Source organism: Rosa rugosa, chromosome 6, assembly GCF_958449725.1.
Source record: "Rosa rugosa chromosome 6, drRosRugo1.1, whole genome shotgun sequence".
NCBI lineage: Eukaryota > Viridiplantae > Streptophyta > Magnoliopsida > Rosales > Rosaceae > Rosa > Rosa rugosa.
This window is the reverse complement of record NC_084825.1, coordinates 44,992,297-45,019,499: the sequence shown is the minus strand read 5'-3', so window position 1 is coordinate 45,019,499 and position 27,203 is coordinate 44,992,297. Positions and strand designations below refer to the sequence as shown.

The 27,203-nt window shown below is 38.8% G+C and overlaps 3 protein-coding genes across 7 annotated transcripts; 2 read left to right on the top strand and 1 right to left on the bottom strand.

Annotated features, from left to right (window-relative positions):
- Positions 1-7,733: 7,733 nt before the first annotated feature.
- On the bottom strand, positions 7,734-9,343 carry LOC133718115 (acyl-CoA-binding domain-containing protein 4-like). Of its 3 annotated transcripts, none has more exons than XR_009850101.1 (3): positions 8,929-9,343; positions 8,132-8,275; positions 7,734-7,980 (listed from the first exon to the last, which is right to left on the bottom strand). XR_009850101.1 is itself a non-coding variant. In XM_062144926.1 (3 exons), the coding sequence occupies exons 1-3, from the start codon at positions 9,088-9,090 to the stop codon at positions 7,956-7,958; spliced, it is 237 nt and encodes a 78-aa protein (XP_062000910.1). In that variant the 5' UTR covers positions 9,091-9,343; the 3' UTR covers positions 7,734-7,955. The 3 variants fall into 3 exon arrangements, 2 of the variants coding, with proteins under 2 accessions (XP_062000910.1, XP_062000909.1); XM_062144926.1 differs by having other exon boundaries at positions 8,132-8,181; XM_062144925.1 differs by lacking the exon at positions 8,132-8,275.
- A 1,017-nt stretch (positions 9,344-10,360) lies between these two features.
- Positions 10,361-19,182, top strand: LOC133715797 (uncharacterized). 3 transcript variants are annotated; one of them, XM_062142450.1, is made up of 12 exons: positions 10,361-10,605; positions 11,130-11,223; positions 11,499-12,467; positions 12,554-12,678; positions 13,158-13,334; positions 13,454-14,411; positions 14,721-15,248; positions 15,329-15,603; positions 15,981-16,079; positions 16,160-16,285; positions 16,983-18,732; positions 18,909-19,182. In XM_062142450.1, the coding sequence occupies exons 1-12, from the start codon at positions 10,489-10,491 to the stop codon at positions 18,929-18,931; spliced, it is 5,241 nt and encodes a 1,746-aa protein (XP_061998434.1). In that variant the 5' UTR covers positions 10,361-10,488; the 3' UTR covers positions 18,932-19,182. The 3 variants fall into 3 exon arrangements, with proteins under 3 accessions (XP_061998434.1, XP_061998433.1, XP_061998432.1); XM_062142449.1 differs by having other exon boundaries at positions 15,329-15,654; positions 18,918-19,182; XM_062142448.1 differs by having other exon boundaries at positions 15,329-15,654.
- Positions 19,183-20,112: 930 nt separating this feature from the next.
- Positions 20,113-25,009, top strand: LOC133714518 (elongator complex protein 1). The gene is made up of 5 exons (XM_062140636.1): positions 20,113-20,369; positions 20,452-20,791; positions 20,969-24,014; positions 24,143-24,241; positions 24,318-25,009. The coding sequence occupies exons 1-5, from the start codon at positions 20,208-20,210 to the stop codon at positions 24,631-24,633; spliced, it is 3,963 nt and encodes a 1,320-aa protein (XP_061996620.1). The 5' UTR covers positions 20,113-20,207; the 3' UTR covers positions 24,634-25,009.
- Positions 25,010-27,203: the final 2,194 nt, after the last annotated feature.

Below are 27,203 nucleotides of genomic sequence, written 5' to 3'. Positions count from 1 at the left end.
GTGTTGGCATATTGTGTTCATATTCCCTGTTGATTCCTGATGCTTGTTTAGTTAATGCAGATTGATAGTTATATGATTCAATCAACAAGCAAAGAAATGTTCAAAAGATGGCGTTAGAAATAAGGTCTTTAGTCTTTGGTTGGTCTTTTGATGTTGTGCTAAAGAGGCAAGCATCACTAAGTAAATAGATGAGATTATCATATTTTTGGAATTCCAATTGCGATCTTTCTCAGCGCTTTCTTTCTTTTGGTTCTACATATTTGTTTGGCAAATTGTCATGGGTCTTTTAATGTGGGCAATCTTTGTGGTACTGCATCGATCCTGCCAATGAGTATTGGTTCTTCTCTGTCCAATCTCACTGTGACTTACACTTTGTTTGTTGTCCTTTGCATTTTTGTGTTGTTTGTTTGCTTTGACTTGATTGTATAATTTTCTTGTTATGGGGGCGAAGCTGAAGAAAAATGGTGAACCCCAACTGATAAAAGCCAAAATTGCACCGGGGCCACAGCCCCCAATCATCCTATACTGTGTCCGTCTCTACTTGAATGGATTGGAAAAAATATACATGTAAACTTGAAGCAATAAGATGCTTGTTCTTGTAACTGAATTTGCAAGCAGCAAGCTCGAAATAATTCACCACTTCATGCGCTTGGAGGGTTGCCTTATAGGATTAGGACTTTAGAGCAGATATGTGTGTGTGTGTGTACAAGGATGAAACTTGGTAAGCTACATGGATATGTAAAGCAGTCAAGGATGAAACTTGTACTTGAGTTTGCTCAAGCCTTCAAGCTTCGTAGGATATACAAAAAGGATAAAAACTTAGTAAGCTAGCTCTGATACCAATTACACAAAGGAATTTTTTTATTGATGTAGCTAGAAATTTCTTACAGAGGTATAGACAAAGAAGGAAAGTTTTTATAACTACAAGGAAGCTAAAGAGGTGAAGGGATCGATGATCCTCTGCTCACAACAATGGGTCCTACGTATACAATTGAAAATTAGCTCTAGTTAACTAACTATGATTACAAAATTGTCCTAACTAGGATTACAAATTATCAAGTCACCAACCATGGTTAGGTCAAAGTGACACCTAACGTTATCTACAAACTTCTACCGCCTTCGAAGCGACCAGATACTTTTTATCTGTTGTCGTTTCTGTTGGAAGTGTCGTGTGGGTCCATTACGCTTCCATAACGTTTTCTAGATTTTGATAACCCATGTCGTCTAATCCTAAACTCGGGTTTGAGTTGGAATTAACTTCTTCTTGGCACAGTAAATATGACATTTCTTCAATCTCTGTTGCCATCATCAATGGGATGTCCAACTGAGTAACATCTGTGGCCATAGTAGCCAACAAGTCTTTTGCATGCTTCTGTTGTTCAGGAGTAGGTTGATAGTTGCTTGCCATGTGTTTGACGAAAATTATTCGTCCATCTGTCAGCTTAAGCAAATTGCTTTGTCTGACTTCTTCTATAACGTGTTTTAGTTAAGCTCCACAGTTGATTGCATATTGCTCATAAAGCTTGCTCCGACTACTCAGAAAGTAGAAAACTTGGGGTTAGAGCAAGCAATATGATGATTACAGAAGTTGGGCATGAAGAAGAGGAAGAGAGACCTCCTCCTTATGTAGAACCGAAGATCAACTCTAGGCCCCGCTGCATTGCTCTGTTTGTTGAGCCTTCCCCCTTTTGAGTGAGTCCCTGAATTTTGCTTCTTTGACCTTTACTTTATTGTAAAGAACTAATCTTCATGAATAGTTTGACTGCATCTTCGATTATCTGAGATGCCCATCTTTGCAAAATGGTTTCTTTTGTTGCTTTTAGTTTGGGGTTTTAGTATTTTAAGCTTTAGTGATTAAAGTTTGTGACTTTAGGTCCTGCCATTGGCATTGGATTTGGAACTTTGAGATCGAGCCTGCTTTAGCTAGACTTACATGTGCTTGATGAATGGACTATGAGGGTATGATATTGTAGCCACAATTTGGTTATTTTTTACTCAGTTTATTTCAGTTACAATTTCTTACTAACTAAGGTTGTTTTAACAAGTTCCCAGCTTTTGTTTATTTCAAATATCACTTCCTAGATCCGATTACTCCCATTTATTTACTTCTATTTATTAGGAAACTGAGTTTCAAGTTTGCAGTGGTTCAAGACTTCAAGGTATTAAGAGATATAAAATAGGACTAAATTCAGTTTGCTTCCCCAAACTTTGGGCAAACATTAGTTTGGTCCTTAACTCTTTTTTTTAATCACGATGGTCCTTACACTTCTATTTTTCATCACGCACGTCTAAAATTTAAATTTGTATCCAAACATGACCCTACAACATGGCCCATTTTTCAGACTTGTCCCCTAATTTTAGATGAAATGTCCAAACTACCATCCTCTCATCTCTCCTCATCTCCTAAATCCCACAACCCTCTCTCTAACCCCAAAAACCCAGATTCCTTCACAACTCCGCCCAACCCCCACTATGAATGCAACCCAACCCTCCTCTCGTACTTCACTTCCCACTCTCAATCCTCTCTTCATCATCAAAACTAGTCTCTGACTACACACTTTCTCTCCTCTCCCTCATCTCTAAATCTCCCCAAACTCACTCTCTCTGTAGGCTCCAGAGGCATCCCCACCACCATCCAAACCGTCAAAACTAAATTTCACTTCACCTGCGCCACCCAAATCATCAAACCCAAAATTCAATTTGCCTTCACCATTAAAACCAGATTTCTCCTCTACTTCCAATAAGTAACATGTTGGCATGTCAACTCAGCCACTGGCAAAGTCCACAAAGGTCCAGAACCCAGATTCCATAACTGAGCTAACTTGCACAAAAAAAAAAAAAAAAAAAAAAAAACTGAACCAAAGATTGAAACTTTAGCCAAAATGAAAGAAACCCAGAAGAGAAAGATGAAAGCTTTAGAAATGGGTTACCTTGGAAAATCGATTGGGGGAGTTTTTGAGATTTTTGAGGTGGGTATCATCGTCGGTGGGTGTCAATTGGAGTTGACTCGAATTTGAGTTTTATGAGGATGAGAAGTCGACGAGATTGGCGGAGAGGAAGACGAGGATGGATATGAGACCAAAACAAACAGAGCACCACCGCTGCACATTTCACATTTGCACACTCATAGTGAAATTCAAGAAAGTGAGGAACACGATCAGATTAGAAAGATGCATGGGAGGCGGGAGACCTTCATATTCGTCATCTTCATCTTCTTGTTCTTTACAACCATGTCTGCCTCCACCACCACCTCGGACTACAAAATTCCACTCAACGAACAGGGCCAGGCATAGGCCTAACTCGCCGGAACCTAGCTCTGTCTAGTCTTCTCCGTCGACAACGACTCCAACTACCCAGATTGGACGGTCCTTCTCCCGGATAAGAGAACAAGATTTCTGCAATTTTCTAGGAGAGAAGAGAAGAGGCATCGTTGGCTGGGGAGAAGAGAAGCGAGGACAGAGGAACTGGATTTGATCCAAGGGACAGAAAATGTCTATCTGAGCAAGCCCCATATATTCTGGTTTTTTTTTTTTTTTTGAAATTATGGGGTTTATTATTTATTAATTTTATTTTTTTGAGATTATTGGGTTTAAATGTCCATTATGCCCTTCAAAGTCTGAAAAGTTGGCCATGTTGTCGAGTCCAGCTCAGCCATCTGACGTCATGTTTGGAGACAAATTTGAATTTTGGACGTGCGTGATGAAAAATAGAAGTGTGAGGACCATCATGATTAAAAAAAAAGGTCAGGGACCAAATTGATGTTTGCCCCAAAGTTTGAGGAGGCAAACTGAATTTAGTCCTATAAAATACAAGAAAACATGTGGTGAAGTCAGTATAGAATTGGAATTGCATGTTGCATTAGTTTAAAGTTGCTTTGTTGTGCTGAGTTCGTGCAAATAAGAGCAACATTTAGAACATTAGATTTACCCTTAATCTTGGGGCAATTTTTGCTCTCTATGTTGTTGTTTTTAATTTTGCTTTACTGGGTATATCTTTATTTTGCTAATGGTGGCTATTGACTCATTCTTTTATGTGATCTGGGTTTATGGTCGAACCTATTGACTACCATACGCATAAAAGAAAAAAAGAATAGTTGTTTCAATTTTTCATTATGCAAAAGATTGAGGATTTTTGGGTTACATTTACTATGAATTGCGAAGTTGGAATCTTGACAAGAACAATGTTTTAATGAGCGAAACAATGTTTTTCTTTTACTGGTACGGTGGTACCAGTGGCGGAGCCATAAATTAATTTCAAGTGGGTCACCCGAAAGTTTAAAACAAAAATTGAAACTTAAAATATATCAAATTTTAATAAAAACTAATAAATTAAAATAAAGTTACGGAAATATCAATTATTTTTAAAAAAAAATTATATATTTATAAGGGAAATGATGGAAAATGTCATATTAGAGTATGAAATGATAAAAAGGTCACCTAGTTTTCTACTTGATAAAAAGGTCCATAATGAATTGTTAGTAATATTAATTTAGTCCTTATGAATAATGAGGTGATGTAAAAAAAGGTCAGTTTTTAATTTTTTTGATTCTCATTCTACCCTTAAAGCCAACTCTTCTCTCTCTCTCTCTCTCTCTCTCTCTCTCTCTCTCTCTCTCTCTCTCTCTCTCTCTCTCTCTCCTTCTTCCCCTCCACAGAGACACAGACCTCCAGAAGCAGTTCCTTACCGGATTAACCAAGACGCCGATCTCTTCATTTTCATCACTGACGGCGAAGCCGATATCTGCTTCAGTGTCGCCTGTGATTTGTTATCCACAATCGGAAGCAGGAGACCGCGAAATGGGCCAAGACGCCAAGAGAAGCGTTCCCGAGACTGTGCCGACGATGCCGAATTTCGACGAGCGAAAAACCTCACCGGCTGTCACCACCTCCACTGGTAAGCGCCTTTGTTGTGTTAATCACTGGATTTGATTCGGAAATAGGTTCAGAGCCTCTTTTCTTCTTCGATTCATTCTGCGATTGATTCGTTTGGTTTTTAAGATATCAAAATCGAATTTGCTCTTTGTTGCTGTGCTAATAGGAGTAATAGGGTTTGGCTTAATCTGGAGATGGCTGCTGATGTTATAGAGCCGCGGTTTATTGGTTTCAGAGGTTAACTCATTCCTTGGCTAATTTGTTTCTTCTCTTAACAATCTTTGATGATTCGTTGTTTTTTGGGTTGGATGATTCATTTTAATCGAGATCAGTTGTGGTTTTTGTTGGTGTGATTTAGGACTGGACTGGTTTGATGGCGGTGGCTATTGAGGTTTAGATATCAAACGGTTTTGTAAATCAGTTAATTGTTTTGCATATATGGAATTATTGTTTCGTTTAAAACCTTTACTACATCTCAGAACAACCTTGGTGCGATGTGAATTGTGATGCATCATGGTTTTGTTGATGTGTTATTAGGATTTGGCCGGTGAAGGCTGCAGTCCGTACATATAGCTTTAAGGTAAACTGGTAGAAATATAGTGAAGTCAGGATTTGCCATAAGGTTTTAGGGGATTTGTTACAGCAACATTTATTAGAAGAAGCATGTATTACTGAGGGTTTTATCTAAAGAGAAGTGCATAATATATAGTGCAAAGTTCAGTCTTGATTCTATTGAAATATATGCAGCATGTATACTTTGTGTGTGTATGTGTGTGATTACTAAAGAATATGAGAAGTTATTGTATAACTGTGAATTCGAGTTATTTTAGGAAGTTCGCAATGTAAAATACTATCAAGTTTACATCACTCATGTATGTTGTGTTAGTTATAGAAAATTAAAGGGCACTATTATTTAGGATCTTAACATGGTTATCTACTTATCTGGGCCTGAAAGCTTAAGGTACAGAATGTCATGTAGTTCTGTATACTGAGTTAGTGTTTATAGATTACTGAAGTAGATAGGAATGCTGATGTTGGTTCATACACTGAATTATATAGAATTAATGGTATTTAGCTTCCACCAAACTGCAAGAAGAATCATGGCAAAATACACTATTGAGTTGATAGTGTGTGGCTGTGTGCCAACCGTTCCTTTATAATCCAATATATTCATAGTTATGGTTTTGGTGCACTCAACGGCTATTATTATCATCCGTGGTCAACATGCTTTGGGCTTGAAGGCTGAACAATTTTCTTTCTTTATTTAATGAGGCTTCCTTTTGGTGTTTGGATCAGTGGCAATACAGGCAACTATTTGAAATAATCTGGAGTTGTATTTTTTTTCTTTCTTGTTTCAATTGATTAGTTGAAGATAATGGAATTCCCTTATTTTCATTGAACTCAGGGATGTATTTCAGTGCTCAGTGCTAATAAGCCTTTAGCAGGTTCGTTATGCATGGCACAAAAACTTGGTAAAGAAATATTTGGAGGACGAGATGCGAGCTACAGTATCAAGAAGGCTTCATCAGGAAGTAGATAACATATGTCAACAAAGAGGAACAGATGGTTTGTTTGCGGATCTCATGGAAAATTTTGTTGATGCATCAGATTTTGTGGATTATCTTAAGGCAACTTGGTATACTCGAATTTGTTTATGGCTTAGGATGCAGGTCATTGGCCAATCATACAGTAGCTTACGAAATCAATTAGTTTTTTTTTTTTTTATATATCTTTTTATGATCCAAGTTAAAGTTATTCATTATGTTAAAACAGTCCATAAATTTACGACTTTACGTTAAATTAGCTCATGTCTTCTGTTTGTATATCTTGTACAAAATTGTGAAAATGAGAAAATTATCAATGACTTTGACAGTTACATGATCAGTGATATGGTCAATGACAGGTGATTGATTTTGACATGGCCAGTAACTTTGTCAGTGACTTGAGGCTAACAGTGATATGGTCAGTGACTTGAGGTTAACAGTGACTTGGCCAGGGATTGATTGTGATGTGGTCAGCGACATGGTCAATGACATGAATATAACAATGATTATCCAGTGACTTGATATGTTCTTGTTTCATTTTTAAAATAAAAAGGTTAGCATTGAATTTGCAAGTTACATGGCCAGTAACTTGGCCAGCTACTTATCTGGCCAGTGAAGTCACAGGCCATGTCAATGACAATGTCAGTGACATGATCAGTTACATGGTTAGTTACATACATTGTATGTTACATGGTTAGTTACATGATCAGTTACACGATCAGTTACATGCATTGTAAGTGACATGGTCAGTTACATGATCAGTTACATAATCTGTGACATGAGGTTAACACACGTTGCCAAGGAGTTGGCCTTTTCCAGTGAAGTCACAGGCCATGTCAATGACAATGTCAGTGACATGATCAATTACATGGTCAGTTACATACATTGTAAGTTACATGATCAGTGACTTGTATAACAGGGACATGGTCAAGGACTTGCAATGTAACATGGTCAATGACATGAATATAACAATGATTAGCCAGTGACTTGACATGTTCTTGTTCCATTTTTAAAATAAGAAGGTTAGCATTGAATTTGCAAGTTACATGACCAGTAACTTGGCCAGTGCCTTAGCAAACTTAGCAAATGACATGGGATTGATAGTGACTCTGACAGTTACATGATCAGTGACATGGTTATGACTGTGACATAGCCAGTAACTTGGCCAGTGACATGGTCAGTAACTTAAGGCACTTAAACTTCACAAGTATTTTTTTGACAATGAATTCAAGCATAAGACAAAAATATATGCTCAATCATTAGTAAGAAGATTTTATTGTGATTTTAAGAAGATTTCAAATGATTTTAGTCCAAGTACAACCAAAACACTTTTTTCAATTAGGACAACCTCCCATAAGCGCATTAAACAAAATAAAACATAACCACAATGATCTGGGGTAAACAACAACAGCAAGCATATTTTCACTGTCATGTACTATATCAGTGACATCTAGAGAATGCCTTCGAAACATCCCTCTTGGAAGGACCTTTTTGTGCCCATTTAAATATACCTCTGCATAGTAATTGATTCCACTGAAATTCAGATCCAGGTGCTGAGTACCTGACTGCAAAAGGGCCAAGTGTTTAGACAACATTATTCCTAACCACAATACCAAGGAAACTAAAGATTAACATCGACAGTAATCTTTCAATCTACTGAGAAATAATTTCAAGACAACCTCGAAGTGCATTTTATCATTTATATGTATCACGTACCAGCTTACACTGAAAGGTCTTAAAGTACCAGAATGTGCACCACTGCCTCCCTGAATCAACAATATCTATGATTGATATTCATTTACCAAGCCGTAAAACGGATCCATCAATTTGCTTTTCACCATGGTTGCCAAAACACTATCACTGAAAACATCATGATTATTATTTTGATTATGACTCAAAATGTAGACTTTTCCATTCCTGAAACATCTAATATCTGCAATGATGTTAAAATATAGGAGCTTTACTTCGGCTCCAAAAGTTCACAATCTCAAAAACAAATTTAAAATCCATACTGTTACAGATATGAATCAGAAGTCTAAGGACACAACTTGATTAAAAACAACACTAACTGCAGGGGACACTATTGCCCTCTTAATTATGAATCGGAGAAAGATATAATCAGATTTTGCGAAGCTACTTGGGTTTTCTTATAAGTATGAATGTGGTGGCAAACCCAATACATTTGCTAGACTACTTCAAGACATGAATCCTCTGTCAAAGACCCAAAAGCAACCAATGAGCAACTTCACTTTATACATACATTTCAGATAGTGCAATGCCAATAAGTACAATGTAAATATTTTCCAGATCTACCTAAAATCACACACAATAAGCAATTACACAGAGTAAGCACGAAAAAAAATAAAATCATAATTGAGCATCAAAATTCAAAAGTAATCCACAACACAAGTCAAAACCACCACAGAACCAATTTTTGAAGCCAAAATTAACAGAATTAGGATCACATTACAGTCCACATTGGCATTTTTAATGCAATTGCGATCGAGTAGTACCTGCTTATAGAGAGCGTAGAGGATGAGAGCGGACTCAGAGTTGAACTTGGCGCGAACGGCTTTAGACGAGGAGCGAGGAGATCCGTCAAAACCGGCGTAGGAGGCTGCCACGTAGAACCGCTCAGGGTATTGGAGCCCCGAGCTCGCCCGATCTATAGCCATTTATGCTCGCCCGAGCTCGCCTCTGACAATCATAGCAGTGAAGATTGCCTTTGCGTCGTCTGAGCAAGAATTCAAGAGGCGCGACGGTGTTCGTGACAAGCGGTTCGATTCCGTCACCAGAGATCATACCACACGCGGAGCTCTATCGTCGGGTCAAGGCATGCAGGTGACCTATCGGGGCTTTGTTAGGAGGTGGTGGAGGTCGGAGGATCACTACTGATCGTCGAGCCATGGCGGTGAGGTCAGTTAAGAGAGGGGGGGGGGGGGTTGATTATATTCTGAAATTGATTGAGAGAGAGATGCGGTGGCAGTTTTTGTAATTAAGTTTAACTCTAGTGGTAGGTTATAAAGAGGTGACCTTAATTATCATGGAGATATTTGTGTTATCTGTATTATAATAAGACACTTCAAAATGACCTCTTTTATCATTGGCCTATATTTTATCTTTGATTTTTAAAATTATAAGAAATAATTTTACCAAAAAAAATTTATAAGAAATAATAGTGTTAACGTTAAAAAAGCAAGAAATTAAAAACAATACTTAGTCTAATGCTGCAAAAGGTCTCGAACCTGAGACCTGCAATTACATAAGTAGCGGAAAAATAAGGCGGCGCCACTACACCAAATTGGCATTCATCAAACACTACTTATTCAGTAATCCGTAGAGAAATTAAAAAAAAAAAAATTCCAGTGGGGCACGAGATCCACAAGTCCCAACGTGGCTCCACCCCTGTATAATACAATATGCTCTTTATGTCCTATTAAGGTACCAAAGTTATTCGCATGTAAATATTTGTGGTCCAGGAGTACCACGTGTCATCAATGTTGGTATTACATAAGACACTAAATCAGAGTTGAGAAAAGAAGGCAAAAAAAAAAAAAAAACAAGAAGAAGAAGAAGACACAATTACATCAACATAATTCCATATTTGTCAATAAAATTGTCTCGAATTCGAGTTTGAAACTATTTTATAATTTTTTTGAATTAAATTTATTGAGAAATTTCGATCTTTTGCCTCATGTTCTTCTCAAAAACTTTTCAAAACAAACCTTAAAATTAAATAACTCTTTTATATTCAGTACTTTAAGTCAACGGGAAATTATTTTGACAAAGAGATTAGATGAATCTAACAGAAAAATGAAATTAGAGTCAAGAGGGAAACAAGAAAAACAGAAAAAGAAAAAATACCTCCATATTATTTCTTACATTTATAATTTCTTTTAATTCTTGAAAATATCATATATTTTAAAGGGTGTGCTGGCCCAATTCCGGACCCTAACTTTTCTGGATCCCCTTGATCGGTTCGCAATTCACATCTCACAGCAATAAAGGTCTTCCCTCTCTCAGAGTCACCCAAACCTTGACCCCTTATATGCTCGCCGTAATCGCCGCCTGAAATGGAGCCCGACGGCGCAGCGCCGATGCAAGTCGAGTCCGCGGCGGACAAAAGCCCTAACTCGGAGCTCCCTCCCAAATCCAGAGAAGAAGGCGAGCTCTCTTCCGATGATAATGACGTAAGATTATTACTCTCCCCAAACCCTAGCCCCATCTGCAACTTGTGTGTTGATTTTTGGTTCTTGATTATCTGTTTGAGCTTGTTGTTTCAGTGCATGAGTATTGTGTATAGATTTGGGGAAATTCTGGAAATCAGAATTGGATTTTTGATGTTAGATTGTTTCAGTTCCTGGATATTGGAGTTTACTTTAGCTTGGGTAACTTTAGGATTAGATTCGAGTAAGAGTGTTGAAATTAGTCTCTGTGTACATAAAATTGGGGCTGCACTGTCGTGTTAATTTCTCCGTTACGCTACCGTAAACCTCTGGATTCAATGAGGAGGTTATGGTTAGAAATTATGTTGGTATGAGTAATTATATCGAGGTGTTGGTTGGTAATGTGTTTTTCGGGTGATAGATTTTAAAACGGTTCTTACTTGATAATGCCTCTCTACCATTTCTATTTTCCTAATGATTGTGCGTTGTGATTATATTCAGTTAAGGAAGATACATAATTTTCTTTAACGGGTACTCTTTATCCACAGGAAAATCCTGTTTTCTCGGTTGCACGTTCCACTGGTACTCCCGGGCCCATGCTGGTTCCACCAGTGAACAAATTCACCCATGGGAATCAAGCGGGTAAGTCTTGCTTTTCATCATCTTGTCGAGCTCCCACTCCTGCCAAATTGGCAATACATCTGAGGCTGATAGTTCCTAAAATAAATTCTTTTGACAAATTTTAAGTTGGTCTTAGGCATGTGGGTGAAATGAAAATGTGCAGATGTGAACAAATCATGTATGTAGCAGACTAGTGCACTTATTGGTGACTTTCTTGTGTCGCATTAAATTTCATGGTCCCTCATGATTCAGCATCGTGTACTAGATTGTCTGATGGACTTATGTTTATCTCACAGGGAAGGCTGTATCTCCTGCAAGCTCTACTGATATTCAGTGCCAAACCTCCAAGCAACCTACTTCCCAGAAGAGCAATGATGCGAACAGAGTACCGTTAAAACCTGCTACACCTGGATGGCGTCCTCCACGTGCCCACTCGGGGCCCAACAATAATCTTGTGATAAGCTTCTCAGATGATGACAGTCAGAGTGATTCTGAAGAAAAAGAGCGTGGGAAACTAAAAGCTTCACAAACTAAAAGTAATATGACTCGAGGGAATGCTAATGGAAAACCACCCATTTCTTCACTTGCAAAACCAAACAAGTTGGGACAGCCTGCCAGAAATGTGAACAAAGTTATGCCCAAAAAGTTGTCTATGAATCGCACATTTATGACATCAATGGCAAATATCCGTGGAGTTAATTCTAGAGATTCTGTGCCTTCATCAGTTGAGCAAGGATCTCGAGCTGGAAATTTCAATTCCATGAACAAAAATATAGTGAACAGAGAGCGTGGATATGAACTTCAAGACTTGCGACAGCAGATTGCACTTAAGGAGACTGAACTGAAGCTCAAGGAAAGTGAACTGAAGCTTAAGTCTGCCCAGCGAACTAAGGAATCAGTTACATGCAAGGATGAGAATGCTAAGGGCCTGCACAGAGATGGAGCTGGTAAGTACAGTACAGGATATTCTGATGGTATGCAGACAGAACCAAAAGAGCCAGATAAAAAGCGTATAAAAGTCAGCGGTGCTTTTTCAACTCAGCTAACTGCACTAAGCCCACAAGAATTACCTGTTGCAAAACCTTTATTACCATCAAAAACCCCAGCAATGGAGGACAATACTCAATTGAACACCGGTAAGATTGATTATCTCCAAAAAGAAAATCAAGTGCGTCCAACAGAGTCGAGCATTGTAAAATGGCAAGATCCTAATGATAAACATGTTGCTGGAATGTTGGGAAATATACATACTGGACTGAAAGATGGTCAGTAACTTGCTTTCCCTCTATGCACTCAGCATGGTTAACACTTTCGAGATGCTGCATCAATAAGAGCGGTTTTTGATATGCAGGTGCTGGCATCAATGCTAGATATATCCAGTGTGATGGGAGGGGTAAGCAGATGGATTCTGTTGTTACACCAAACCAGGGTAAATCACTGGCAAATATGACGCGCATTGATTTTCCAAATAACTTGGTAAGTGAATATGTCAATTACTACAGTATTGCAGTGTATTAGCTTACTATAACTGTATTGTAGGTTGACCTATCGTATCCCCTGTCCAGCCTGGCTTAGTAATATATCCATAATTGACAGTGTGCTTTTAGCTAAACTATTGCAGTCATATTGGATCCTTCTACTTCAAATTAATTTAAATGTCATAGAGGTTCAATAAACTTATAGAATAGTATGAAGGAGTTTCCATAATGGTTGAATTAAGCTTGCAGAAAACACTGAGTTTACTAGGGAATATCTATCATTGCCTTATGTAAATAGGCTTTGCCTCGACTTCTATCCACACTTGTCATGCATATCATATTGTATAATCTTAATTCATCCCGAATGATTTTAACATCAATTTGCCTCAGGATATGGGAGACCTGACTTATGTATATTGTGAACTTTTCTAGTCGGTGTATTTAATTATAAGTTTTCATTGTTGTTTGTTAATACAGAATAGTGTGGAGTTGAATCATACAAATACTAACACAAACACAAATAGCGGCCATCCAGAACCTGGATCCTTCTTAAACAATCCAACATCAGGAAAGAATTTAATGGGAAGTGGTGACCATCAGGAAACCATATCCATTGACAAGAGACTTGAGCCCTCATTCTACAGTAAATGTCAGGTTTGTTTCTGGTCACTAAGTTTTCATGTGAGATCCCTTCTTCTGTCCGATTGTATTAATTCCCTCTATCTGTTATTTGTTAACTATATTAATACTTATTCTTTCTATTTCACTTCTAGGCACTCCTAAACAACACAAACCTCTCGAACTGTTTTGGTAATGCAAACGTTATAGGAGATGACAACATGAAGATGCAGTCATTGGTTCAAATGGAGGAAATGCTAGACAAGAATCTGGAGGAAGCACAAGAGCATAGGCGAAGGTGTGAAATTGAAGAACAAAATGCTCTTAAAGCTTATCGTAAAGCGCAGAGGGCTCTTCTTGAGGCGAATGCTACGTGTGATGTTCTTTATCGGAAAAGGGAACTATATTCTGCCGACTTCCGTGCTTATGTTATTAACAATCCCAGTTTGTTATGTTCCTCAAGGCAGAACGAACAAGCTGGACTTGGGTTGGATCACCCTAATAACTTGTCTGAAAATGTGAATTTGATACCCACGTCAAGCCATCAGATGCCGCCGGTCCAGAATGACTGCAATCTAGCGGTTATTGATTCCAACATCCAATGCGTTAACAGCGCTCAGATCCCGAATCCCTACCAGCATTTGAGTGGAGAAAACATTGGCTCAGAACCAGGCAGTGAACCTGACGCTAGTACATCTGAGCCAGTGCCTCTTCTGGGCAATACTGGCACAGATGGAGTTTGCTCTCCATCCAATGAACCAAATGGTTCAGCAAATGAAGATGATGATACATTTTCATTCGAAAATGAATCTGTTCAACCCAATGGTGAATGCCATCTTGTAGACAAACAAAAGGAGACAGATAATGAATCAAATAGGATAATGTCTATTGACCCCAACGAGGAATCTTTACTTCTCGAAAAAGCTTTGAGGTCTACACTATTTGCAAAGCTAGGAACAAAAAATGTGTCGAAGAACAGTGTTGTATGTAATGGCACAGGGATTGCAGTGGAACGAGAGGCTGAAAATGATGCGAGAAGTGAAGAACCACAAAAAGTAAACGGGAGTTCTCCCGTCTCAGAGGTGAAGAAAAATCAACAATCTGATATTGAAGGTAATCTCATTTTGGGCTCATATTCTCTTTTAAAAGCACAAAAAAGGTCCTTTTTTCAATTATTAGACTTCTTGTGCATACCAAAGTGTTAATCTGAGTTTAACATGTTGGTCAGTGCCCCGTGCTTTAAATTTTTTTGAACTAAAGGGTCAATGTGGTGATGAAGGACATGCAGAAGTGGTGATGAAGGGCATGCAGAAGTGGTGATTAAGTTATATTTGAGACAATATATGATTTTTTATTGCTCATCACGAGGTCTTTTTTTATCATGCTGTTATTCAGGTTTTGATATATGTCTTTACCTTGTAGGCGTTGATGTGCATGAAAAAAGTTTCACTGAGGCTCCTCTTGAGATCCAGAGAAAGCATTCCATCGAACATTTGTCTTTGAATTCTCATTCCAGTGGATATTTTGAGGACAGATGTTCCTTTGGAGGTGACCACTCATTGACTTCTATGATCTTTTCGCCTTCCTACATCTTGAGTAGTGCTTTTGGGTATATGAAGGTTATAGACCCAAACAATGTGATGGAACATCAGGACAGAAGTCAACAGAGTGGAGCTCGTGATACTAATATTGAAGAAGGTGCTTGTATAAACTCTGGTAAAGTGCAGTTTAGCAGTACCATGGTAGACACAACGAAAAAGGCTCTGGTGAAATTATGTGATAGAGAATATGGCTCTTATACCACTGGTCCTGCTGTTGATCCCTTTTGGCCACTTTGCATGTATGAGCTACGAGGAAAATGCAACAATGATGAGTGTCCTTGGCAGCATGTTAAGGACTACTCTACCACCGAGATGTCTCCACATCAGCATGATAATTCTGAAATTGCTGGTATGTCTAATCCCTTCATGAAATTTTGACTAGCATGTTGTTTTTTGCATTCTTGAAAAGTTATTTTTTTTTTCCTGCAGGTTGTCAGGTTGGACAAACGTTTTGCAAAGAAAAGTGTGATGGTTCAGCAAAAGTTCCCTGGCGTCACAATTTTACGACTTTACCAACTTACCTTGTTGGCTTAAGTACTCTAAAAGCTGATCTGCATTCATATGATTCTGTTCTAGCACGGAGAAATGGTGAATGCTGGAAGAAGTGTTTCAGCCTTTTCTTAGCATTGTCAAAGTCGTTTCAAAAAGATTTTTCTACAGATGGGCCAGTCTCGCATGGAAATGACGGCCGCATCGAGGTCCCTGTGAGTTGGAACAGACAGTCATCATATTTCCAGAGTAGAAATAGCGGAGTGGTTTGTTTATTGATTTCCTCTTTTCACTCGTTCATTTGCCTTATCTTGCATGCTTGTATTGTTCCTATACTTAGTGTGTTGCATTTTCTAGTGCTGTGAAATATTTTGTAGTTTCTAAACTTCTATGTTCCCTGTATACCAAGCTTCTAAACTTCTATCTGTCTTTTCAATCCCACCCTCTTCCCTCCTCCTTTTTCTTTTCTATCTGGCTTGCGTATCGATCATAAAAAATCTGTAATCTGTAATGCTCTTCAACTATATTGCTGTTTCAATAGTCCATCACCCTGTTTTGTACTAACTTTCGTTCTCACAATTTGATTACTTAGAATCAACCGGATCAAGCTTTGGCTGACAATGAGCAATACCTGGAAAAGGCTCTTTTAATTTTCAGTCAAGAGGTCAATACACTTGAGGGTATGAAAAAGGTAACAAATGCTCGTGTGACCACAATTTTTTAGTTCTGATCAGAGACTTGAGTATTATCTTATATTTCTGACCTTTGCAGGCTCTTCCTGTATTGTCACGTGCTCTTGAGGCTGATCCAACATCCGTAGTTCTCTGGGTCTTGTATCTGCTTATTTACTATAGCAATATGAAGTCAGTAGGGAAGGATGACATGTTCTCTTGTGCGGTATGCTATTACATAATTCCTACTCTTGCAATTTTTTTTTTTGAAGCATGAATACTTGGGGCAGTTACACATGTGGATACATCCCTATAGACATTTTTGGCATTTAGGAGTTAGTGATACTCATTAGCTGGAACACGCAAGCTATGCTTATCTTCATTTACTTTATCCCTGTTAAAATGTTATACTTTAATTTTTGTGAGCTTAGGTTTACCCCCCTGTATGGATATTTTGATTCTTAGTTGCACTACTCTTCACATTGCGTTCATTAAACAATTGTTTTTATATCTTTCCATCCAAGACCAAGCAATCTGATTGATATGCTGTAGTGTTTTTGGGGTGCATATTAATTTCTGATAGCCTGGGGCATACACATCATGCAGCCAGATGATGTCTATGTAAGGAAAACATATACCTATACTATATTTCTTACCTAGGTAGTAAGACCCCCCTTCTCTGAATTATATTCCATTGAACAGTCTATAACATGATTTATGCAATTTTTGGCTTCATTATCTCTCGAAATAAGTTTCATCCTACAAGCTTTTCTCTTCCATTTTTGAGGTTTTCTCCCCCTTTTTCCCACTCTTGTGTTAGTTATCTACTATTCTAGTCTTTCTAAACATGCTGTTTACTTTGTGCATTCTAGATATGAAATTTGAAACTTTTGTCTGGAAACACTTCTCCTCTTCTTCCTCAGGTCAACTACAATGATCAATCTTATGAACTTTGGATTATGTTCATCAACAGTCGGGTGCGGCTAAGTGACCGATTGGTTACCTACGATCTTGCCTTCTCAGCACTGTGCCGCCATGCTTCTTCTGCCAAAGATAAAGTGCATGCTAGTGCTTGTATCTTAGACTTAGTTTTGCAAATGGTGGATTGTCTATGCATGTCTGGGAATGTTGAGAGGGCCATTCAGAAAATTTGTGGACTCTTCTCTGCTGCCACAAATATTTATGACCCCGATTCTCCATTGCTTACTGATATGCCCAAATGCCTAACAAGTCATGACAAATGTATTTTGGGGGTGTGTTGTGTTTACTTGGTTATCTATAGGAAACTTCCTGATGCTGTAGTACTGCAGTTTGAATGTCAGAAAGAACTGTTTGCAATAGAATGGCCTTCTATTGAATTAACAGATAATGAAAAGCAGAGGGCTGTCAAACTGATGGAAGCAGTAGAAGATTCTGTATGTCAATCGCTGGATAAAAGTGATTTTAATCTCAGTTTGGCACATTTTTTTGCTCTGAGTCACTTAAGGTGCATGGCAGCTATTGACAGCTTAGAAAGGTGTAGTAATCTTCTGGGTAAATATCTTAAAATGTTCCCGTCCTGCTTAGAGCTTGTTCTAATATCGGCAAGGGCCCAAAAACATGCTCCTGGTGATTCGCTTTTTGACGGGTTTGAGGAAGCCCTAAATAATTGGCCAAAAGAAGTCCCCGGAATTCAATGCATCTGGAATCAGTATGTTGTATATGCCTTTCAGAAAGGACAATTTGATTTTGGTAAAGAACTTATAGGCCGTTGGTTTCATTCTTTTTGGCAAGTTCATTGTATTCGAAATGGTACATTAGATGACATGGAGTGTGATAACTCAGATGGCTCACTAGGATTGGCTTCGGATTCAGTTCTGCAGACACTTAATACTGATTCTAAGCAGATGGACGTAATGTTTGGATATCTTAATCTCTCGCTGTATAAGTTAATCCAAAATGATCAGATTGAAGCTCGCTTAGCCCTCGAGAGGGCATTGAAGGCTGCTGTTCCAGAATATTCAAAGCATTGCATGAGGGAGCATGCATTATTTATGCTAAGTGAGGAATCAGGATTTAAGGAGAGTGGTTGTCCTAGTGGCATGGAGAAGATTTTGAAACGTTACATAGGTGATGCCGAAGTTTTCCCTTCATCTGAGCCATTATCTAGGCAGTTTATTGCTGACATCAAGAAGCCAAGAGTACGACAGCTGGTTAGTAGCGCATTCAGTCCATTCTCATCTGATTTTGCTCTTGTAAATTCAGTTCTTGAAGTGTTGTATGGACCATCTCTTTTACCGAAAAAGACTGGTGAGACAAAATGTCTGGTGGATTTTGTTGAAGCCATCTTGGATATAACTCCATCCAACTATCAGTTAGCTATTTCTGTCTGTAAGCTGTTAATTACTGGCAACAATGCGACTGATATTACTTCAGTCAGTGTTTTGTTCTGGGCTAGCTCAAACTTGGTCAGTGCAATCTTTCGTGCTGTCCCAATTCCGCCAGAGTATGTATGGGTAGAAGCTGCAGACATATTGGGCAATATGGTGAATGTTGAGGTTATTTCTGAGAGGTTTTATAAGAGAGCTTTATCTGTATATCCTTTCTCTGTCAAGTTGTGGAAATCCTATTACATGCTTTCTATGATGACTACAGGAAATATGAACACTGTTGTGGAAACAGCAAAGGAAAAAGGTATAGAACTTGATTGAAGTTTCTTTCTCTGCATTTCTAAAACTTTAGGGGCCATTTTTGAGTATATGTGGCGTGTGGAGGCTTGATCTTGTATATGATACAGTGGTAAATTGGAAAGTCAGCAGAGTTGAGTTTCTGATGCAATTTTGCTAACAGAAGGTTAAATGTGAAATTAGGAACTACAGAAGCTTGTACATGATAGGAGCGCAATCAAAGAGATTAAGGGTTCAGCAACTTCGCTACACTTTCTGAAATTTGATAGAGACAAAGGAATCTCTGCACATGAGGTGCAGTGTCTGTTTTGTGGTTAACTTACTTTGCTAGCTTTATATTTCATGTTGTCTTCCTTCTTCTTAGTAACTTCTTCACACAATCTGTTGATTTATTGTAGCTGCCGGATTGTTGTACATGAATCACAGGAATGAAATGGGAACGTGTTTAGTTTTTGAATTTCTGTTGCCTACCAATTTTGAACTTTTTATGCAATTTTTATTTACATTTCACTGATCGAACCCTGTAGAAGTTGGGTGTAAGATGAGGTAGTTCTGCATGTATCCTGGTCTCATGATCCTCCTTGTCTTCTCCTTTTCATTGGTGAAGAGATGTAAAACAGCCACTCTAATAATCTACTTGGAAGCACTTCTCCTGGAAGTATGGTCAGGTGCTTCACCAAGAAGCATTTGAGTTTTTCTAAAGCGTGGGATTAGATGTTCATCGCCTCTCAGGTTTTCCGGCAATCTGAACCTCCTGGTGCAGTCTTCATGACTCATGATACTCACGTTGTCTTTCTTCTCTACTGGGATCTTCTAACATAAACAGAAGCTCACTCTAATTAAAATATGCAAACAGTCTTAACATGTCAGCACTCAGCACAATAATCTGAATTAATGGCTGATATTTTTCCCCAGTGATCTCACCTCTTTGGGGCTTTGTGCATAAAATCCCTCTCCCATTTTGAAGGCAAGGGTTTCGTGGTTTGTAGTGTTAAAGAATCGACTCTTAACTCTTGACAATAAAATCACAACTTAAAAAGGTAATGTTAATTGTTAAAGACAACCTAATGAAATTTCATGATGCTGACGTTATTTGACTCAAAATTTTTCCAGTTCAAAAAATTAGATTAGTTTAACTCGAAAATTTAAATTCGTGCTTAATGCGACTTCATTAAAGTACAATTAAAACCGCCTCAATACTAAGTTATTAACATCCCTTCAACTAATTTTCATTCACGTACCGACTACTTAATGATCTTACTTAACGTCCTCGCTATTAAACTCGACATTTCACCAAAAAGCCTGAAAAAAATAAAAAAAATAAATTCGGCAGCGACATGTCGTTCAATACCACACACTACAGAGTAGAGACATCATCTTAGTGGAAACCATTTTTGCTTGGGGTCTTAAACCCTCAAAACCCTCGCAGCAAAACCCTAACCCCAGTAGCTGTACGACTAGCTAGGGCACGGATTTAGCGCCATGAATAACCTGAAACTCTACTCGGAGGTCTCTCTGAACCTCCAGTTACAGTCCACACAAGAAGAGCTCATCCTCTTCTCCGCCTTCGACATCGAGCAGAGCCGCCTCTTCTTCGCCTCCTCCGCCAACAACATCTACGCCACCCACCTCTCCTCTCTCCAGGTTCGCCTCCCCTCCTCAATTCCCAAAACCCTAATTTCTGATTCCCAAAACCCTAATTCGGACTTTTAAATTTGTTTTACAGCATGAGAGGGCGTGGAGCAAGACCTCGATTCCCGCGCAGGTCACTCGGATCGAGCTGGATGAGGCCGAGGACTCCATCACTTCGTTTGTTTACCTCATGGAGAAAGAGGCACTCTTGGTTGGGACCAGTAAAGGCCTTCTGCTGCTGCATAGTGTGGATGACAATGCCTCGCAAGTCGTCGGCGGCGTCGACGGCGGCGTGAGGTGTGTTTCGGCTAGTCCCGATGGAGATGTTCTGGCTATAATTACCGGGACTGGGCAGATACTGGTGATGACTCTGGATTGGGACTTGCTGTATGAGACTGCACTTGAGGATGTTGCTGACGATGGCAGCCGCATATGTAAGGACCTCTCTCTCTCTCTCTCCTTTGCTTATTAATTTTCCGATTTTCGCTTTGATTTGATGCGTAGTTGTTATTGTTTGATTGGGGAAATAGAAATGTGTGATCTGAAGGTTAGTTAGGGATAACTTGTGTAGCGTTGATGTGTGATCGAAATGACTGGACTATGGTTTTCAGGTGATCTAATATTGTCGAATATTGAAAGCCCCATTGCTTGGCGCGGTGATGGGAAATACTTTGTCACACTAAGCGAGGCGTTGGATTCTACCTCTTTGCTTAAGAGGCTTAAGGTTTGGGAGCGACATTCAGGGGCGTTACATGCTGTTTCGGAATCAAAGTCGTTCATGGGTTCAGTGGTGGACTGGATGCCAAGTGGGGCGAAAGTTGCAGCTGTTTATGATAGGAAAGCGCAAAATGAGTGTCCTTCAATAGTGTTTTATGAGAGGAATGGGTTAGAAAGAAGCCAGTTTAGCATTAATGAGCAAGTTAATGCAACCGTAGAATTTCTCAAGTGGAATTGCAGTTCAGATCTTCTTGCTGCCGTTGTTAGATGTGATAACTATGACTGTGTCAAGATTTGGTATTTCAGTAACAATCACTGGTACTTAAAATCTGAAATTAGATACCCAAGACACGACGGAGTGAGGTTTGTCTGGAATCCAACAAGGCCACTGCAGTTAACATGTTGGACTCTTGGCGGCCAGATTACATCTTACAACTTCATATGGAATTCAGCCGTGATGGAGGACTCAACTGCATTAGTAATTGATGACTCCAAGATACTTGTGACCCCCCTTTCTTTATACTTAATGCCACCTCCTATGTATTTATTCAGCCTTAAATTCTCGAGTGTTGTCCGGGACTTTGCCTTCTACTCCAAGAATTCTAAGAACTGCTTGGCTGCTTTTCTATCAGATGGCTGTTTATGTATTGTAGAGCTTCCCGCAACTGATACATGGGAAGATCTAGAAGGCAAAGAGTTCCTTGTTGAAGCGTCCAGTTCTGATTCACCATTTGGTTCAGTTTTGCATCTAATATGGTTGGACCCCCATAAGATTCTTGCTGTTTCTCACCATGGGTTCAGTCATAGTAATTACTTGCCTCAGACTTCACTTGGTGAGGAAGACCTTGGTTTTTATTTGCAGGAAATTGAGCTTACATGCTCTGAGGATCATGTCCCAGGTTTATTGACATGCTCAGGATGGAATGCTAAAGTCTCCAGTCGAAACTCTCTAGAAGAGACCATTATTGGAATTGCTCCTAATCCTGCTTCAAAAGGTTCAGCATTTGTTCAATTTGATGGTGGAAAGGTTTATGAGTATGTTCCAAAGTTAGGCATCTCCCGAGGGGCTTCAAAACTTGATTGGAGCTTCTCATCAACTTGCCCTTGGATGAGTGTGGTTCTAGTTGGAGACAGTGTGTCATCGAAACCTCTGCTTTTCGGACTTGATGACAGTTGTAGGCTGCACGTCAGTGGAAAGATAATATGCAACAACTGCAGTAGTTTTTCATTCTACTCAAATTTGGCTGATCAGGTGATCACACATTTAATTTTGGCAACTAAGCAGGATTTGCTTTTTGTTGTTGAAATATCAGATGTATTGCAAAAAGAACTTGAGATAAAACATGAGAACTTCATCCATGCTGGTAAGAAGAAAAGAGAAGAAAATAGAAACTTTATAAACATATGGGAAAGAGGTGCCAAAGTTGTTGGTGTCGTTCATGGAGATGAAGCCGCTGTCCTGTTGCAACCGTCTCGTGGCAATCTAGAATGCATTTACCCAAGAAAGTTGGTCCTGGCCTCTATTTGCAATGCATTGGTCCAAAGGCGTTTTAGAGATGCACTTCTCATGGTGAGGCGTCAGAGGATAGATTTCAATGTCCTTGTTGACTATTGTGGTTGGCAGGTGTTTCTTCAATCAGCTGCAGAATTTGTCAAGCAGGTCAATAATTTGAACCACATGACTGAGTTTGTTTGTGCCATAAAGAATGAAGATACTACAGAGACGCTATATAAGGAATTTATTTCTTCACCCTCTCCTAAAGAAGCTAAAGATGTGCAATCGCACGACTCCAAGGGTTTTGATTCCAATAACAAGGTATCTTCTGTGCTGCTGGCCATTAGGAAGGCTCTTGAGGATCAATTACCGGAAACTCCTGCAAGGGAGCTTTGCATTCTGACCACTCTTGCTCGTAGTGACCCCCCTGCACTTGATGAGGCTTTAGAGAGAATAAAAGTTATCCGTGAGGCAGAATTGTCAGGTTCCAATGACCAAAGGAGAATGTCTTACCCCACTGCTGAAGAGGCTTTGAAGCATCTCCTATGGTTATCTGATTCGGAATCTGTTTATGAGGCAGCTTTGGGCCTTTATGATTTGAACCTTGCAGCTATGGTGGCATTGAATTCTCAGCAGGACCCTAAAGAATTCCTTCCTTTTCTTCAAGAATTGGAAAGTATGCCTGATACTTTAATGCGCTATAACATTGACCTTCGGCTGCAGAGGTTTGAGAAGGCCCTCAAGCACATTGTTTCTGCAGGAGACACTTGCTATGCAGATTCTATGAACCTGATGAAGAAAAATCCTCAACTCTTTCCACTGGGACTTCAGCTGATTGCTGATCCTAACAAGAAGAGGCAAGTTCTCAACGCTTGGGGAGATCATCTTAGCAGTGAAAAATGCTTTGAGGATGCTGCTACCACTTATTTGTGCTGCTCCAGTTTTGAGAAGGCTTTGAAGTCGTACCGTTCTTGTGGTAATTGGAGTAAGGTGCTTACAGTTGCCGGGCTTCTAAAACTGGGTGAAGATGAGATAATGCAACTGGCTCATGAGCTATGTGAAGAATTGCAAGCTCTTGGTAAACCAAAGGAAGCTGCCAAAATTGCGCTGGAGTATTGTGGTGAAATTAACAATGGGATGAGTTTGTTGATTAGCGCAAGGGACTGGGAGGAAGCTTTAAGAGTTGCTTTAATGCACAATAGACAGGATTTGATCTCTGAGGTGAAGAATGCAGCTTTGGAATGTGCAGTCTTGCTGATTGGTGAATATGAGGAAGGTTTGGAGAAAGTAGGGAAGTACTTGGCTCGCTACTTAGCTTTAAGACAAAGAAGGTTACTCCTTGCTGCAAAAGTCCAGTCAGAGGAACGGTCAATGAACGATCTTGATGATGATACTGCATCAGAAGCTAGCAGTAATTTCAGTGGAATGAGTGCTTACACCACTGGGTATGTCTTTTACATACTTTTGTTCATACAGGTCTACCTCTTTAATTCATTGGGAGGATGATTCTCCATTAAGTTCCATGTACATCTTAAAGTTTGTATTTTAAGTGTTTGCCTAATCTTGTGAGCAGGACTAGGAACAGCTCTGCCACTTCCATGAGATCAAGTGCAGCTAGCAGGGCAAGAGATGCCAGGCGTCAGAGAAAGAAAGGAAAAATCCGTGCTGGCAGGTAGTTAAATGCTCTTTTCTGGAATTTTTCCATTGTTCCTCCTCATTCAGTCTCAAATAACTACTTGACATTGCAGTCCTGGTGAGGAGATCGCTCTTGTAGATCACTTGAAGGGGATGCCTCCAACAAGTGAAGCACTCCAGGAGCTAAAATCTTTGTTGCATACGCTTGTGATGCTTGGCGAGGTTGAAACTGCAAGAAAGCTGCAGAAGGCTGGAGAGAACTTTCAACTGTCGCATATGGCAGCAGTCAAACTAGCCGAAGATACAGTATCCACTGATGGCATAGATGAGCACACACAGACTTTGGAGCATTATACACAAAGTATTAGAGATGTAGTGCAAAACTCCGAGGCTTTCTTTTGGCGTTGTAAAGTATTTCTTTCTCCTTGAGTCTTCTGGTAAATTTCTACTACAAGATCTTTTGAGACAGCTTGGAGACTCATTTTATGTGGATGAAATGTGCATCTCTGCTACCAAGGTTTTACAACTCTGCAGACTTCTATATGATGCCTGTATTGGGGTCGGGGAGACGGTGAAGAATGATCATTATTTGAAGTGATGGGCACTTTGGGACATTTCTGGGGGAGCTTGCACTCCCGAGTCCTGATCCTCCCATTCCGCCCCGATTCGGTGCACTCCATGTCTCCATGTATTGTTTTCTGAAGGAGCATAAAGGGTTCGAATTCCAGTTCTATCAATGTAGCAATTGACCCTCATTTTTATCTCATTATAATGAATCCAAAAATATCCTTATTATTTTCATTAACCTAGATTTGCATTACCTCTATATATTTTTTTTCTATTATTATTGTTATCGTTATTGTTTATTTGTTTTTTTTTATTTTAACGTACCAAATACATATAAGAACAAAATTTCATATATGTGAGTATGTGACTAGCTCTATCAATTAGGGAATCTTTCTAATAAGAATCACTAAAATGAGGACTAGTTGAGGACTTTCTAATCAATGTTTTAGAAGACTCACTTTTTGATTACATTACAACAAATTAATTGTTGGATGTTATTGTATGCACGAGTAGATCACTTCTAAAAATTTTCTTTTATATTGTTAATCGTTAAGGTACTAAACTAGATAAAATCAATAGACGATCGTTAAGGTACTGAACTAGATCAAATCAATAGACGAACTAAATTTGTCAAACATGAACCGTTCATGTTCATGACTGATAAATCACGATTATAAATGTCTTAACGATTTTCAATTTGGTTGAAAAATTTCATAAATGATCTACACATAAATATTTAAAGTTTAAACATCTAACGGTTGATTTGCGGAAATGTAATCGAAAAATGAGTCCAAAAAAAAAAATAGCTCATTTTAGTGGTTTTCAATAAAAGGGCTCCCATATATAAGTTATAAATCTAGGGGAAATGATCATTTATCATATAACATAGGATAGATTGTCTTGTCTTGCCAAAAAAAAAGAAGAAAAAAAAGATAACGAATAAAGAGGTCTTTTTGGACTAAAATCAACAGCAAAAATTAAAAGACTAATCATATTAGACTAATTACAAGTATTGCAAATTCGATCAATGACCGGGATCTAATTTTCGCCCGGCATGCAGTACATACTACATAGTTTTGTTCACAGTGAGCAATATGAGTACGGCCGGGCTTGTCATTTGCTTGTTTTTCCTTTATTAATTTGAGTTATTGAACTGCAAATTAATTGCATGTATGTCAACCATGCCGGCCTTGACCCGCTCTAGGTGTAGGAGGTACTGGTACGCCTATTCTCTTCACCCTAATAACCTCCATGTCCACATGCAGCTTCGCCTTCTCTTCTGCAATGATAATAATGAAAACTAAGACCGATAACAAGAGGACGTTAAGAAGGAAATTAATGCTGCCCTGTTCTGAAATTATCCTCAAAATTAAAATCTGATAAGCCGTTTAACTTTGAAAATTGTTCAGTCCAATGATTCAGTTTTCAGTTTTCTTTTTTCTTTTTTGTTAAGAAAATATTTGAAAGAGAAAAAAATAAAAAACAATAGCAAAGAGCGATAGACTAACTGCTGGTTTTTGGAATATCGAAAACTTCAGCATGGACTATGTTGGACGAGAACAATAACAATACGATGAAGGGAATCATGGAAACAACGCAGGCCTTCTGAACCATTTTACCAAATACAAGTCCCCCCTGCTAGCTCCTATTCTCTAATTGTAGCTACGTATTTTCACAAGTGCATGTAATTACAGATAAAGAGGGAATAAAAATAGCCAGCCTCAATGTTTCCTGGCCTTTATATACTAGTTGGTTTTCTCTTGTATTGACAAAGTCATATTGTTGATGGCTAAATTCAATAAGTCAAGGTCATTATTGTGAAAGGTACGTGCAGAAAATTTGTAATGAAATTCGTCATCTCGAAAGTCCAAGTATGATTTGGTCCGACACTTTTTAATCGGTGCGTGAGATTAATGTAGCGGGTAAATCTGTCTAGCTAGAGTGAGAACATAAAATTGTTAACTAATACTGCATTATGTGATCAACTCATGCATGCCTTCATTCTTCTAAAAGAAACAAATATATCCCCCAGCTATAATATAATCCATTATTTTCATTTTTGATCTCATCCTTATTGACCGAGTACCTATAAATGGATGCATGTTGACTATTAAGTTTAAAAATAAAATGAAGTAAAAAAAACTGTTTTTAGCTTGTGTAATGTGGAGGATTCAAGAGAATTCAGCAGGTTGCTTTAATTTGATTAGTCTTGAGGGAATTAAAACTTGGAATGCAACTTTTCCATAAGAGGTGGCGCTGTGGCAGGTATGATTAGGTCCAACACTCTAACCTAGACAAGAGATTTTGAGTGCGAAGAATTTCTATGGATTTGTTTTGAACTTTGATCGATGTACGTCTTGCTAAATTGAATCAAAACATGAACTATGAACTGAGCTACCATAATCGAGTCGATTGAACTCGAATTATATCGA